General features: G+C 44.4%; 1 protein-coding gene across 1 annotated transcript in view; it reads left to right on the top strand.

Moving 5' to 3' along the window:
- The window catches only part of LOC148524860 (fatty-acid amide hydrolase 1-like), a gene marked incomplete at its 5' end in the record, with an annotated part of 54936 nt that overhangs the window by 30616 nt on the left and 7770 nt on the right, over positions 1-16550 (top strand). Inside the window, 3 exons of the mRNA XM_088471594.1 lie at positions 999-1038; positions 8513-8621; positions 11149-11294. Coding sequence (XP_088327720.1) covers positions 999-1038; positions 8513-8621; positions 11149-11294 — 295 coding nt within the window. The remainder of the gene's footprint in view (positions 1-998; positions 1039-8512; positions 8622-11148; positions 11295-16550) is intronic.

The following is a 16550-nucleotide window of genomic DNA, read 5'->3' as shown; positions in this document are numbered from 1 at the left end:
TTTTCCCATTGCTTTTTAATTCTGTATGTTTTACTTGTCTGGGCAGGTATAGGGATTGAGATTGGGCCGACACAGTTACCGTGCGCCAGAGTTCTACCTTTTTATCAATTTTGTGATAACTATACAGGGGGAGGTTAGGCATTAGGGGGGGTTAGGCACCCCTAAAGAAGGCTTAGGGGGGGAGAGGGTGAGAAATAGTACAAATACTTACTCTTCTAGTGCCCTTTCTATAGTACAAATATTTACCCTTCTAGGGATCTTCTAGTGCCGGTCTTCAGGCATCGGGATTTGAACTCATACCGATTCTGTCTAAAATATACAATAAAAACATAGAGCCTGATTCATTAAGGATCGCTTTTGCGATTCCAGCTTCATAATTGCGCGCAGGTCTGCTGTGAAAATATGCTAATGATTGCAGTCACAATGCCTTCGCGCTGCCTGCATAGAGACGTCCACTGCCTCCTATTACTGCTATCTTACATCCGTAATACCTTGCAAGCCTCCATAAAAATGGGTAATATCGAGTACCATCGGCCATGCAGAATTACAGCAGCCCTGACCCTACTTAGACATTGCTAACCTCATTGCACGCAGTAAGTACTCAAGCTGCTTATGCCATCGCACTGGCTAATTTATGCACGCCCATGCAACGGCGTTCAAATGGTCAGGCATGCCAGCGTTTTTTTTCTGACCACCTCTCGTCACTACCCCCAAACGCTCACTGCCTGTCAGTCACTATGTGATCGCTCTCCGTGCTCTGGGTGATCGCATTGTGATCACAGTGGTGTCTTTGCACACTGCGATTCATGCGCAGTACGCAACAATCGGCAGTCTTTGTACGCTTTAGCAGTTGCGATCCTTAATGAATCGGGCTCACAGAGAGAGCAGACTCGGTGGATCTGTAGGTTTTCTTCCATCAAAGTTTCTGTGATTTTGTGTTTTCTCTGTTATGTTTTGCTGTTATTGTCTGTATTGATCTCTCTCATTCCTCCATCTAGATCTGTGAAGCATCTCTGGGAGGAGCAGATAGCCGTGCAGGTAGTATACATTGCGTATATATTAATAATAATTTCTTCTTCAGTGTCCATAGGGATCCACAGGGATACCATGGGGGGTGTGTGGTTGGAGAGATCCACGCACCAAACAGTTAAAGCTTTAGCTCCCAGGATGCCCCGGTCTTCCTCCACTTATACCCCGCCCCCAGCCACAGGCAGACAGTTTTTCATTTGGTGCCAGCAGGACCGGTCGCACCTTTAGACAGGGGGACTGCTTAGGCAGCCCCAAGATTTTTTTATGAGGTTTTTTTGTTGTTTATCTGAGCAAGCAGCAAGGCGTCCTAATGGGTGAGTGGTCTGATGATCACGGTGGGCGCCAGCGGGGCTCTGATTGCAACTCCACTAGGGACCCAGGGCTGCAGCCAGACAGACGAAGAAGAACAGGTAAGGCATGTTGTGCAGTCCTTACCTCCGGCGGTGGAGATCTGCCAGAGGACGCTGCAGTGGGGTGACTGCTTCATCCGCTCCCCCACTAGACCAAAGGTGCAGTTAAAAGCTGGCATCGGGGACCATGAAGAGGCCAGCGGCACCTGGCGGTTGGTGTAGCAGCGGGGAGGTAGGCTCTCCCCCGGCATCCTCTCCCCCAGCCCAGAGCACGATCTCTCACTTTGAGATTTCCCGCTTCTGAGCTGTTCCTCCTCCTCACCCTCTTCCCTATAGGCAGGGCCGGATTAAGGTCTGTGGGGGCCCCTGGGCAACAAACATGTGGGGGCCCCCATTACGTGCCCTTTATGCAGTGCACCCAGTAGTAGTGCCCCCAGGAGTGTTGCCCCTTATGCAGTGCCCCCTATGCAATGCCCCCTGTAGTTATACCCACAGTAGTAGTGTTCCCAGTAGTAATACCCCTGTAGTTGTGCCCCCAGTAGTCATGCCCCCTGTATGTGACCAATAGTATTGCCCTCAGTAGTAATACCCCTGTAGTTGTGCCCCCTGTGGTAGTAGCACCAGTAGTAATGCCCCCTGTGGTAGTGGCACCAGTAGTAATGCCCCCCCGAGTAATGTCCCCTGTAGTAATGTCCCCCCCGAGTAATGTCCCCTGTAGTAATGTCCCCCTCGAGTATTGCCCCCAGTAGTAATGCCCCCCGAGTATTGCCCCCAGTAGCAATCCCCCCCCGAGTAATGCCCACAGTAGTAATGTCCCCCCCCGAGTAATGTCCCCTGTAGTAATGCCCCCAGTAGTCCCCCCCCGAGTAATGTCCCCCACAGCAGTGGAAAAGTCGCTTGCGCTAAAAAGAGAAAAAAATTAAATCATACTTACCTTAAGCCCCGCTCCCGCTGCCTTCTGATCCGCTCGGCTGGCGCTGCTCCTCTGCACTATGAGAGAGACGCATGACGTCTCTCCCATAGTTCACTGCCTGAGCCGGAAGCCGGAGCTCACGTGTGAGCTCTAGTCACCGGCTCTGGCTGCCGCTGCGGGGAGGGAGCCGGGTGCCGGCTGGTTACAATCTCAGCGGGCGTTTGGTGTCTCCGTGCGGCACCGGGGTTAGGTGTCCGGAGGAGGCGGAACTGGTTCCGTCTCCTCTAGTTCACTTTAACCCCGATGGCTGGGTGTGGGGGCCATTCAGGTGTGGGGGCCCAGGGACGATCGCCCCTGTTGCCCCCCCTTTAATCCGGCCCTGCCTATAGGAGACACTCAGCAGCCATTAATTCTGAAGCTACAGGTCTCAGGAGATTTGGGTCCAGTCTTCCTGTATAACTCTGCCAGCCCTTTGAGGCTTGAGTAGTTGATTTAGTGCCCATTATAAGTAGATTTATTTATGTGCATTATACTGTCTTAAAACGTTCCGTCAGTTATATCTATCCCTGCTGCTCTTATTTAAACCCTCAACTACCAGGCGTGTAGGGGTTCATTATTACTTCACATTTACTTGTATTTGTGAAAGGTGTCACTCTGCATTACTAGTCATACACTGATTATGTGCTGCTAGCTGGTTATTACTATGTCTTCTAAGGGTAAAAGGGAGCCTGAGGCCCCTGTGCTGGTTACTTGCAGATCCTATTCAGCGGGCTTGTCCCCTTAGGATTTCATGCAGAATGGTCTGTGTGTTATTTGTTATGTACCACCTCCTCAGTCCACCGTACCAGCCCCTGTCCAGGAGCCACCTTTGGTGTCCTCCTTATCATAGGTTATGACGCAGCTAGTGGACCTCTTATAAGCCCTCATGCTGCCTTCCACCATGGGGTACCCACAGCTATCACAGCCTACTATGTCAGTAACCCCTATGCATCCTCCTTGGATGGATGTTTATGTCCACTCAGTGCAGAATATGGCTCAATCGTCTGCCGCCTATCAGCAAAAGGCGGACAGACAGCCACTAAAACACTTAGGCGGACTGTATCATCCTCTCAGTCCACCCCGCTTTCGGATTCTAATGCATCATCTGTGGAGGCAAATGATGCACAGGGTTCTCTCTCCGGGTCTCCCTCGGGCAAGGAGAACCGTCATTCAACAGTGGATGTCCCTCCTTTAGTGAGGGCGGTTATATCGATCCTGAATGTAGAGGATGATGAGCCGGCCCCTAAGCCAAAAACCCAGATGTTTAAACGTCAAAAGGTGGTTAAGGCTGCATTCCCTCTATCAGAACAGCAAACTGAGCTCATGGGGGAAGCTTGGGGTACTCCTGGCAATGGTTCCAGGTCCCAAAAAGACTAGTGTCTTTTTACCCTCTCCCTAATAGTGAGTGTGCTAAGTCAGAAATCCCTCCTACTGTTGATTCGCATGTGGCACGCTTTGTCAGAAGTTCTACTCTGCTTTTACTTGTCTCAAGTCAGTCTGCTTGCTTTCTGGCGCTATCAGCAGGCCAGCTACAGTATGGCCATGGCCTGTGTGGCTAAGGCTATCGAAGGATGGGCAGAGGCACTGGAAGAGAGCCTGCCATAAGACCCTACCAGGGTAAAACTGACCTACATCTTCCATATTTAGGAAGAAGCTGTCCCTAAGCCTAGGCTGTCCTCTTCTCTGTTCTTTAGCCCTCATGGTAAGGCAAGTGAGCAGTCCTTTTCCAGGCAGTCTAGTTCTCACAAGACTACTAAGCCGTGATCCAAGCAGTCTTGGTTGGCCAGACGTCCAGGTTCCAAGTTTGACGACAAACTCTCCGTCTGATCTTGGCATTAAGCAACAACAGATGCTTGGGTCCGAGAAGTGATCTCTCAGGAGTACGCCCTCACCTTCCTCAGGTGTCCTCCCCAGCTATTTTTTTTGCACATGTCCCCCATCAGACCCTATCAAGGCCCTGGCCCTCCAGGAAGCTATTCACTCCCTGCTGCGTTCATGTGTGAAAATACCGGTTCCTTCGGCTCAACGAGGAACTAGGTTTTTATTCCACTCTCTTTTTGATTCAGAAGCCGAATGCGTCTCACCAGCCTATTCTAAATCTCCATCCCCTCAACAGATTTATCCGAGTACCCAAGTTCCACATGGAAAATGTGTGATAAATTGTCCTGGCATTGGAGCCTGGGGATTTCATGGTTTCTTTGGACATTCAGGATGCATATCTGCATGTACCTATTACTCCAACCCACCAGCAGTTCCTACAGTTTGATGTTCTGCAGCAACATTACCAGTTTCGGGTGCTGCCCTTTGGTCTGACAACAGCCCCTCAGTTATTTACCATAATAATGGAAGTTATGGTGGCCCACCTCAGGTGCCATGGAATCAGAATCCTGCCATACCTAGATGACCACTTAATCTTGGCACATTCACCAGTTGTGTTACAACGACATCTCCAGCTGACCGTTGACTGCCTGCAAACACACGGCTGGCTCATCAATTGGATAAAGTCCTACCTATCTCCGACATAGCGGATTGTACATCTTTGGGCACTCCTGGATTCTCGAATACAGAGGATTGTTCTGCCAGCGGACAAACTTATTATACTACACTTGCGCAACTTGCTCTACAATCAGGGGGTATCCATTTACTTAGCAATGCAGGTCCTGGGGTCCATGGTATCTCCTTTGATATGGTAGAATACGCCCAGTTCCAGGCCCCTTCAACAATTGATTCTCTCCCGGTGGAACGGGCAGTATCATCTGATCTGCTCCCAGATGATCCTCATCTCTCCGGAGGTTCGGTTTTCCCTCTCATGGTGGCTACAGACGTCCAATCCGGACAAGAGTCGCCCCTTCTAGATTCCAAATTGGGGACTTCTCACTACAGATGCCAGCCTTCGCGGATGGGATGTGGTAATCGGTCATCATACCTTTCAGGGATGGTGGACAACCGAGGAAAGTCGCCTGCCCATAAACATTCTGGAGGGGCAAACAGTGTACAGAGCGCTCTCTCTGGCACAAGATCTGCTTCGGGACAGGCCGGTCTAAATTCAGCATAAAACCTGACTGTGGTAGCCTACCTCAACCATCAGGAAAGCACGCAAAGTCGGGCAGCCATGCGGGAAGAAGCACACATTCTGGTCTGGGCCGAATGTCATCTCCCGGCAATCTCAACAGTGTTCATCCCCAGAGTGCTCAACTGGGAAGCGGACTGTCATCAGGACATACACGCCAGAGAGTGGGCTCTAAATCTGGATGGCTTTCAACTCCTGGTGGACAATGGGGCCTGCCAGACATAGACCTGATGGCTTCACGTCACAACCACAAGGTCCTCAGGTATGGGTCCAGGACCAGAGATCCCTCAGCTGCCTTCGTGGACGCTCTGGCAGTGAGGTGGGACTTAAATCTTGCATACCTCTTTCCTCCAATCTCTCTCCTCCTGAGAGTTCTCCGAAAGTTCAAGCAAGAAGTCGGGATGGTGATACTAATAGCCCCAGCCTTGCCCAGGCGACATTGGTTCATCGACCTACGAAGTCTCTCCATAGACACTCCATTCCCACTGCCTCTATGGCAGGATCTACTAGCAGAGTCCTTGCCTGTACCCATACCTACCTCATCTGTCTTTCACGGCATGACTCTTGAGAGACCCCTTTAAGAGCCCAGGGGAACCATATACTTTTTAGGGTCTCCCGGGGGCTTGCCTTTCTCCAGGCTGGGTTAGACCTCGACCTCCATCTGGCCTTCCTTAGAGTTCAAGTTTCTGCTCTGTCAATCTGGTTCCAGTGAAGGATCACTCCCCTGTCTAATGTTAGAACATTCTTTCAAGGTGCTCTCCGCCTTCAACCTCCTTTTTGTCCATCCGGTGGCTCCGTGGGATTTGTCCTTGGTTCCCCGGGCTGTACAGGCTCCTCCGTTTGAACCTCTGGACTCAGTAGACCTCAAATGGCTGACAGTGAAGACGCTTTTTCTCTTCGCTATCTCCTCTGTGAGCAGGGTATATAATTTGACAACGCTCTCCTGTCACTCCCCATTCTTGATCTTTCATCCAGACAGAGCTGTCTTCTGTACCAGGGCTGGTAACCTCCCTAAAGTGGTATCCCGATTCCATTTGTATTAATAGATTGTGGTTCAGGCCTTCCAGTCCTCGGATATTTCTGCAAGTGAAACCTCCTTGGATGTGGTTCGTGCTTTTCGGATCTATGTGGATCGTACTATTTCCTTTAGGAAATCAGATTCTGTATTGTATGGCAAATTTGTATTGTATGGCCTTCATAAGCGAGGCTGGCCAGCTAACAAACAGACTCTGGCTCGATGGCTCCGAATGACACTCTCTAAGGCCTACATGCAAGCTAATCTTCCTGTTCCAAACAGGGTTACAGCACATTCTACTCGGTATGTGGGACCCTCGTGGGCGGTTCGATGTGGCGCTTCTGCTGAACAATTGTGCAAGGCAGCCACGTGGTCTTCCGTCCACACCTTTCTCAGGTTCTACACCTTCTCCTTTCTGCTCAAGAGCGTCCCTGGCCTTAGGGGAAACTGCTATGGGACATCCCCATGGTATCCCTGTGGATCACCTATGGACCCTGAAGAAGAAATTTAGTTATGGTAGACTTATCTTTGTTAACTATATTTCTTCAAATATACAAATAGTTGATACCAGCGCTATATATAGTTGTTGTATATAAAAACTCAGATACGGATGTGTAGTCAATTAATATCACATTTAATACATTACAATATAATAAAATTTGTTATATGGAAAATAATAAAATGCACAAAATAAGTGCTGTATTAAAAATAGTTGTAGTCATATGTAATCGCTATTAGGGGAGGCTGGTTAATCCATATTCGATAAAGACACTAGCTGTGGGACAATTGTTGGTTCCGTGTAATTAGGTACAGCAAATATTTACCAGGTGGCGTATCCTTAATCTCAGTCCAAAGAAATTATCATGTGTCCAAATCCTTTTGGTATTATCACAGAGTATAGACTGGATGGGATCCACTTGTAGCTGTTATCCTGTGGAGTTGATGCAAATGTCCCAAAAGCAGGAAAATGTGTCAAAGTGTCCAAGATGAATGGATATAGATGGTGGAGAGGCTTAACGCGATTCGTTGGTAAATCGATATCCAGCTTCTTCAGAAGTATACCTATTTCTTCAAAGTCCTTAGGATCCACAGGACGCCCACAAGGGTTCATTAGGGCCTTACAGAGTACGCAAACAGAAACAGTATGAACAAAACAAGAAAAAAATAATTACAGTACAGAACATTTGGTGCCATTGTTGGGCATGGGGAAGAGATGATTGTATAAGTGAGAAAAGGAGAAGCACATGAGGGAAGAGGGTCCTGCTCGTTAGAGCTTACAATCTAAAGGGGAGTGGGAGACAGATGGGGGTGACACAGAGGGGAGAGACAGTGAGTAAGGAGCATGGAAGGTAGGTTAGGATAAGAGCTGGAAAGCTTTGATAAAGGAGTGGGTCTTGAGAGCCTGTTTTAAACTTTGTAGAGATGTGGAGTCTGATAGGGAAAGGGAGAGCAAGAGAGTTCCAGTGGTAGGGAGCAGCACGGGCAAAATCTTGCAGGAGGGAGTGGGATGAAGTAATTAGTTGGTGAGCATTAATTTGTGGAGCGAAGTGGATGGGCGGGAGGGGATACAGTCAATATCCCGGCAATTAGAATACCGGCGCCGTAATCCAGACACCTGTCAGAATCCTGTTAGGAGGAGAGTTAGGGGTTAGGGATAGACACTAGGGGGAGGTTTAGGGTGCAGGGAGAGGGAGGTTAGGTTTAGGCACTAGGAGGGATGTTAAGTTTAGGCATAGGGGAGGGAGGGTTAGGGGAAGCGTTAGGATACCGACTGACAGGTGTCGGTATCCTAACCCTGTCGGGAGGACCACCGGCATCCCGTACCCAACCCGGGCAGGAGTGTGCACGGAGATAAGGTCAGAGATGTAAATAGGAGAGGATTGGATATATATCTGGTAAACATGGTATATGTGGCAAGTGTGTTCATATTTAATTAATATATGTAATTCTAATTTCAAATAATTTCTCAGTAATGTCTCTTTAATGACACTGTTAAATTTTATTCACATATTAAATACCTATAATTCATGTACCCCAGTCTGTTCTCGGAGGTCTGTCTGTGATTGTCAGCTCTTATGATAAGTCTTTTCTTTTAGGAATACCAGACAGAATTCCTCACTGAGTGGAGAAAGCTGAATCTATATGTGGTCCTATGTCCCATGTTGGGCCCGGCCTTCAACATCGGTTATCCGGGGAGACTTTACGGTATTTCTATAAGTCACAGTGTTTCGTCACTAATTTATATATATTATTATACAGGGTGTAACTGGAGATTTATGGGCCCCACAGCAACATTTATTACGAGCCCTTTTGTACATTTTGTCCGCTGGAAATGGTGTGGCTTAGGTTTAATAGAAAACCATTCTCAGCTGTCGGGTCCTTGTAGCTGCACCCCCTCTCACTACAGTAGGACCACCTTAGGTCCTCCGATGGGGTCCTGCAGTGTATAATGACAGTGGCACATGCAACACTCACTAATTATTAGCAGCCAATACAGCAACATGAGATATAGAATGTGCATAATGTAATGATAATGATATAACTGGTTTACTTCATATAAGATATAAGAAGTTCTTATTGCAGAATAAAAGGGAGATCTCAGCATGTGCGCTATGGTACATAAGGATATATTTATTTCAGTACAGAGAAAAAATATATATTCAATGTTCATGACAAAAGAATTATCAGACTCAATTGTCTAACTTACTTCCATATGGCCAGTATACCCATAGAGCTTTGTATGCCACCAATCTAATGTGCCCCATATGGCCAGTATACCCATAGAGCTTTGTATGCCACCAATCTAATGTGCCCCATATGGCCAGTATACCCATAGAGCTTTGTATGTCACCAACCTAATGTGCCTCTTATGGCCAGTATACCCATAGAGCTTTGTATGCCACCAACCTAATGTGCCCCTTGTGGCCAGTATACTCATAGAGCTTTGTATGTCACCAACCTAATGTGCCCCATATGGCCAGTATACCCATAGAGCTTTGTATGCCAACAGCCTAATGTGCCCCTTATGGCCAGTATACCCATAGAGCTTTGTATTCCATCAACCTAATGTGCCCTGTGTGGCCACTATACCGATATAGATCTTTGTATGCCACCAACCTAATGTGCCCCGTATGGCCAGTATACCCATTGAGCTTTGTATACCACCAACCTAATGTGCCCCTTATGGCCAGTATACGCATAGAGCTTTGTATTCACCAACATAATGTGCCCTGTATAGCCACTATACCGATATAGATCTTTGTATGTTACCAACCTAATGTGCCTCTAATGGCCAGTATACCCATAGAGCTTTGTATTCCAGCAACCTAATGTGCCCTGTATGGCCATTATACCGATATATATCTTTGTATGCCACCAACCTAATGTGTCCCGTATAGCCAGTATACCCATAGAGCTTTGTATGCCACCAACCTAATGTGCCTCTAATGGCCAGTATACCCATAGAGCATTGTATTCCATCAATCTAATGTGCCCCGTATGGTCAGTATACCCATAGGCAACCAGCCAAATATGCCCCATATAGTCATACTCACAGAGCTTCATATACCAGAAGTATATGGCAGTGGTTCCCAAACTCTGCCATTACAGTCCAGGTTTTAAAGAATATCCATACTTGAGCACAGATGACTTAATTAGTACCTCAGTCAATTCGATTTAACCATCTGGATTTCGGTATGGCTATCCATAAAACCTGGACTGTAAATGTCGGAGTTTGTGAAACTTTGGTATATGGAATAGTTTTAAGCACCATAATTATGGGGATCAAATCCAAGACACAAATACAGTATACCACAAGCCACAGACACTGATCAAAGATCCATTCTCATTTATGATTTATACTACAAAACGTTACGTATAGAAGCACACATCAAAATACACTGAGCAGGGCTGTAACTAAGGTAGTGTGGCTTGTGCCATGGCACAGGGCACCACAGGTCAGAGGGCACTGTTTGGGCCTGTCAAATTTCTGTTTATTATCATTCTTGCTTGTAGCTTCCTCTTATTTCATCCCCAGCATCTCCTGGCCTCTTCTATCACTTCCCTGGCCCTTCCCCATGAAGCCATGGCCCTTTTTTGGGTTCATTATGTCCCTATTTGAAAAATGTGGGGGCGCCAATGCTCTTTCTGGTACAGGGCACCAAAAAGTCTAGTTACGGCTCTGGCACTGAGTGATTGGTCTGTAATGAGCAGGTGTTTGGGGACAGTACATATACAGAGCATTGGTCTTATACAAAGGAGAAGTGCTCAGTAATACTGTAACCTCATTTTGTACACAATGGCAATTAGTGTGCAACAGTGACAAAATAAGACGTATGATGTGAAGCTCACAGGGGATACAGTTAATATCCTAGCAAAGAGGATGCCGGTGCTTAAAATACCAGTGCCGGCATGCCGACACCGGTCAAGGTCCTGGTGCTGGAATCCCGACCACCGGCATTCTGAAGGTGAGTAGCGGGGTTAGGGGGAGGGTTAGGGGTTAAGGTTAGGCACTTGGGGGAGGATTAGGGTTAGGCACATGATGTCACAAAAGCCTTCCTAAATGATTTATTATTATTATTAACATGTATGTAAATAGCACCAGCATAGTCCACAGCGCTGTTCAATTATGAAGCAATACAGCTATAAGTTTGGGTTTGGGTATTAGACAAAGCGATAAGAGGGCGCCACTTAGAAGCTTACATAAGTCACCAATCTCTCTTATGTCTCTCAGCTCCCATTGCCTGCACAATGCTGTACAATGTATTAAATTATCCGGCTGGAGTCGTTCCTGTTGGTTCCGTCACTGCGGAGGACGAGAAAGAGCTAAAAAATTACAAAGGTTACTGTAATGATCCCTGGGACAAACTGTATAAGAAGGTAATTATTATAGTGGTTTTTAAGATATAGGTGAGGTTTATTTGTGCTATCTCTCATAGGTCTCTATTTATTATCATTATTTTCACACCCTTTTCACATTATTTTAGTTTCACCCAAAGTTACTAAAGGGCAATTGGAGTAGAATTAGTAAAATTCCCTGTGATATTTCCTGAATTCGCAATACGAATTCAGTCGGTAATATCACACTACAATCTGCATTCAAAATGCGGATTGTATTAAATAGAGCCCATAATATTATTGTTATAAAGTGTCTAATCTCCAGGGTTGTGTTTATTTATATATATGAGTACAAAGGGCCTGATTCAGAGCCGCTCGTAAGCGGCAGTACGCTCGTTCCGAGCGATGTTCGCCCATCTGCGCATGCGTACGGTTTTTAATACGCATGCGCAAACCAGTCAGTGCGGCCGAAAATCGTTTGTTCGCTATATAGCGAAGGCCTGCTATTTTGATTGACAGAATGAGGCGTATGTGGGTGGTAACAGGGGAAGGTGCTTGAAAACGGGGAGTGGAGATCAGAACGCAGGCGTGCTTAAAGGTCAAAGCGGGCGTTTTATGGGTGTGCATAATTTAAACTGCAGCGTCATTGACCACGTCACTGGGTTATTTTATAGCCAGAACTTCTCGCAAAATTGTGGTAGGAAAAACCAACCACAAGAATAGCGAGCAGTTCATATGCTGTTCGATGTAACTTTTGTCCAGGAATGATGATGTTCGTCCATGTAAGATGACGTTTTGCCTCTTTCTGAGTTCCGTTTTTTTGGAGGGAAAAATCCGAACTCCACGTGCAAACTCGAACCTATCCGAGCCTGCACATCCCTACTATAAACATATATTATTAGTTGTTATTTCATTAGAGAAACCTATATCGCTACTCTTTATTACTCTGTTATCTGTAGAGGGTTACTAGTCGTTGACTGATCCTCTTCAGGGACAGCAGCAAGTGACAGCCATAGGTAGACTGAGCAATGAGGATTCTTATAGCAAAGCAATTATTTTCATCTGTATCGTGTGTAATATAACTATGAATGTTCAGCTATAATAAACATATTTACGTTTGTTAAACACATATTCACTCCATTGTATTTGAAATCTTTCTGACATTGCAACGTTCTTTGTGTGGAAATATTCCAGCACAGAGTCTGTATTTGGATCCTGGATGCTGGAAACAATCAGATTCTTGTTTACTCTCTGTAGAATATACTAACATAATAATAATACTAATAATAATAATAATAATAATAATAAATAATAATAATAATAATAATAATAAATAATAATGAAAGCTTACAGAAATACACCATGTGGATACCATGTGACAAGTTTTGAAATCAGACAGAAATTTTGGGAATCACATATTTAATATAAGTGAAGATTGACAGCTGATTTGGGTTCATTGCTTAAGGGCTGTGACCAGCCACCAGAGGGGCAGAAGGAAAGAACAATAACTGCTTGGTCACCTCACCTGAGTGATCCTTCCGGCACAGTAAAAGGGACAGGGGCTGATATTAGTCACACAGGTAAGACTGATATCATACAGTCACTATACACAGGTAAGACTGATATCATACAGTCACTATACACAGGTAAGACTGATATCATGCAGTCACTATACACAGGTAATAGAAACAAGTGGAAAGCAGCATTGATAATGAAAATGTACACAATTTAATATACATACAAAATACACTAACGGCACCTAATATTTTGGACATTGACACCTACCCTGCATTGGAATACCAAATTGGATTTGGGACCTTATCCATTGTTTCCAGCACTGACTGTTAAGAGGCAGCATCCCTTGCGTTGGATTTTCGCTGACTGTGATGCCATCGCTAATTTCAGGTTCCTCAATCATCTTGGTCTAAGCTGGTAAAACTATCGCTATATCATTGGATTGCTTTTACAAACTTCATCCTACCCTCTCCTTGAATGACATTTCATCGGTGTCCATTCCAATTTAATTGCATCAGTATTTAGTGCCCACAGGGTTCATTTATTTGCATGAGATTCAATATCATGTGTTTTATTTCTCCATGTCACATGTGACCTTTTGATGCTCCATATGTTTCAATTTATCTGTGGTTTTTATATTGTATTTTATTGCATTCAGTGTATGTATATTAAATTGTGTACATTTTCATTATCAGCACTGCTTTCCACTTGATTCTATTACTCTATAGGAGGCTGACTACCTCCCTCCAGCAGCTGCTAGGAAAACTGACACATGACAGCGCCCTCTATACTATAATATCTTTATAGACATTTCTCTACTATACACAGGTAAGGCTGATATCATACAGTCACTATATACAGGTAACACTGATATCATACAGTCATTATACGCAGGTAATACTGATATCATACAGTCACTCTACACAGGTAACACCGATATCATACAGTCACTATACACCGGTAACACCGATATCATACAGTCACTATACACAGGTAAGACTGATATCATACAGTCAGTATACACAGGTAAGACTGATATCATACAGTCACTATACACAGGTAAGACTGATATCATACAGTCATTATACACAGGTAAAACTGATATCATACAGTTATTATACACAGGTAACACTGATATCATACAGTCACTATACACAGGTAATACTGATATCATACAGTCACTCTACACAGGTAACACCGATATCATACAGTCACTATACACCGGTAACACTGATATCATACAGTCATTATACACAGGTAACACTGATATCATACAGTCACTATACACAGGTAATACTGATATCATACAGTCACTCTACACAGGTAACACCGATATCATACAGTCACTATACACCGGTAACACTGATATCATACAGTCACTATACACAGGTAACACTGATATACAGTCACTATACACCGGTAACACTGATATCATACAGTCATTATACACAGGTGACACTGATATCATACAGTCACTATACACAGGTAACTGACATCATACAGTTATTATACACAGGTAACCGATATCATACAGCACTATACACAGGTAACACCGATATCATACAGTCACTATACACAGGTAACACTGATATCATACAGTCATTATACACAGGTAACACCGATATCATACAGTCACTATACACAGGTAACACCGATATCATACAGTCACTATACACTGGTAACACTGATATCATACAGTCACTATACACAGGTAAGACTGATATCATACAGTCACTATACACAGGTAACACTGATACCATACAGTCATTATACACAGATAACACTGATATCATACAGTCACTATACACAGGTAATATTGATATCATACAGTCACTATACAAAGGTAACACCGATATCATACAGTCACTATTCACCGGTAACACCGATATCATACAGTCATTATACACAGGTGACACTGATATCATACAGTCACTATACACAGGTAACTGACATCATACAGTTATTATACACAGGTAACCGATATCATACAGCACTATACACAGGTAACACCGATATCATACAGTCACTATACACAGGTAACACTGATATCATACAGTCATTATACACAGGTAACACTGATATCAGTCACTATACACAGGTAATACTGATATCATACAGTCACACTACACAGGTAACACCGATATCATACAGTCACTATACACTGGTAACACTGATATCATACAGTCACTATAAACAGGTAAGATTGATATCATACAGTCACTATACACAGGTAACACTGATACCATACAGTCATTATACACAGATAACACTGATATCATACAGTCACTATACACAGGTAATATTGATATCATACAGTTACTATACACAGGTAACACCGATATCATACAGTTACTATACACCGGTAACAATGATATCATACAGTCATTATACACAGGTGACACTGATATCATACAGTCACTATACACAGGTAACTGACATCATACAGTTATTTTACACAGGTAACTGATATCATACAGCACTATACACAGGTAACACTGATATCATACAGTCATTATACAAAGGTAACTGATATACAGTCCTTATACACAGGTAACTGATATCATACAGTCATTATGCACAGGTAACTGAAATCATAAAGTCATTATGCACAGGTAACACTGATATCATACAGTCACTATACACAGGTAACTGACATCATACAGTTATTATACACAGGTAACCGATATCATACAGCACTATACACAGGTAACACTGATATCATACAGTCACTATACACAGATAACTGATATCATACAGTCATTATACACAGGTAAGACTAATATCATAGTCATTATACACAGGTAACACTGATATCATACAGTAACTATACACAGGTAAGACTGATATAATACAATCATAACACACAGGTAAGACTGCTATCATACAGTCATTATACACAGGTAAGACTGATATCATACAATTGTAAGACTGATATCATACAGCCAATATACACTGATCACTATACACTGTTTATGCTGATTTCATACAACTGATATACACTGATCACTACTATGCACAATTAACACACAAGTCACACTGATATCGCACAATGAAATACCTTCAATGTAGAGCCTAACTATGTATTTGAGGGACAGAGATGATTTTATAACATTGTATATTCTGTCTGAGCAACTTACTGTAGGGCCCCATTGGTTCATAGTCTGACAGTTTTCTAATCATAATATGAGTTTTCTAAATATTAACACAAGCTTTAGGGCTTATGTATAAAGTAATTATAAGATATCTTTCCTGCAAGAATGCCTCCATAGACACAAAGCATTATATACCATCTGAAGATTGTGTAAATCAGTGAGTTCAAACTTGGTACATAGGGGTCAGACTGTAATCCTCATTGATTATAAAGGGGACTGCGATCTCCACTGATCCTGCATTAGGCTATTCCAGGCCTCCCATTGAAAATAGTCACACAGGATACAATGACTGCAGTGCAGACAGGAAGAAAGTTTTTTTCCCTGTCACCACCGACAGCCATACTGCCCAGCTCACTCATCTCCCGGGCCGCACAAAGCTGAGCACATCGTAACCCCCACACCCCCCCTCTCGGCTGGTCGACCCAAGCCCCGCCCACCACTGCCGGTCGAAGCTCCGCCCCTATGTGCCTTAAGCTCCGCCTCCTGGGCTGTCCTACTGCAAAGCTGTGACTCACCAGACCAATTGCCTAGTTCAGGATGGAAGGCACTGCAGCCCAGCATGTCACTTCAGGTTAACAGGTCAGTGTAAAGTTTGGCCTCTGTGTATTATTTATGTATGTTTTGTGTGGAT

Source organism: Taudactylus pleione, unplaced genomic scaffold, assembly GCF_031769625.1.
Source record: "Taudactylus pleione unplaced genomic scaffold, aTauple2 ptg000115l, whole genome shotgun sequence".
NCBI classification, from domain to species: Eukaryota; Metazoa; Chordata; class Amphibia; order Anura; family Myobatrachidae; genus Taudactylus; species Taudactylus pleione.
Note: the sequence above shows the minus strand (reverse complement) of the source record. Positions and strands in the feature narration are given on the sequence as shown.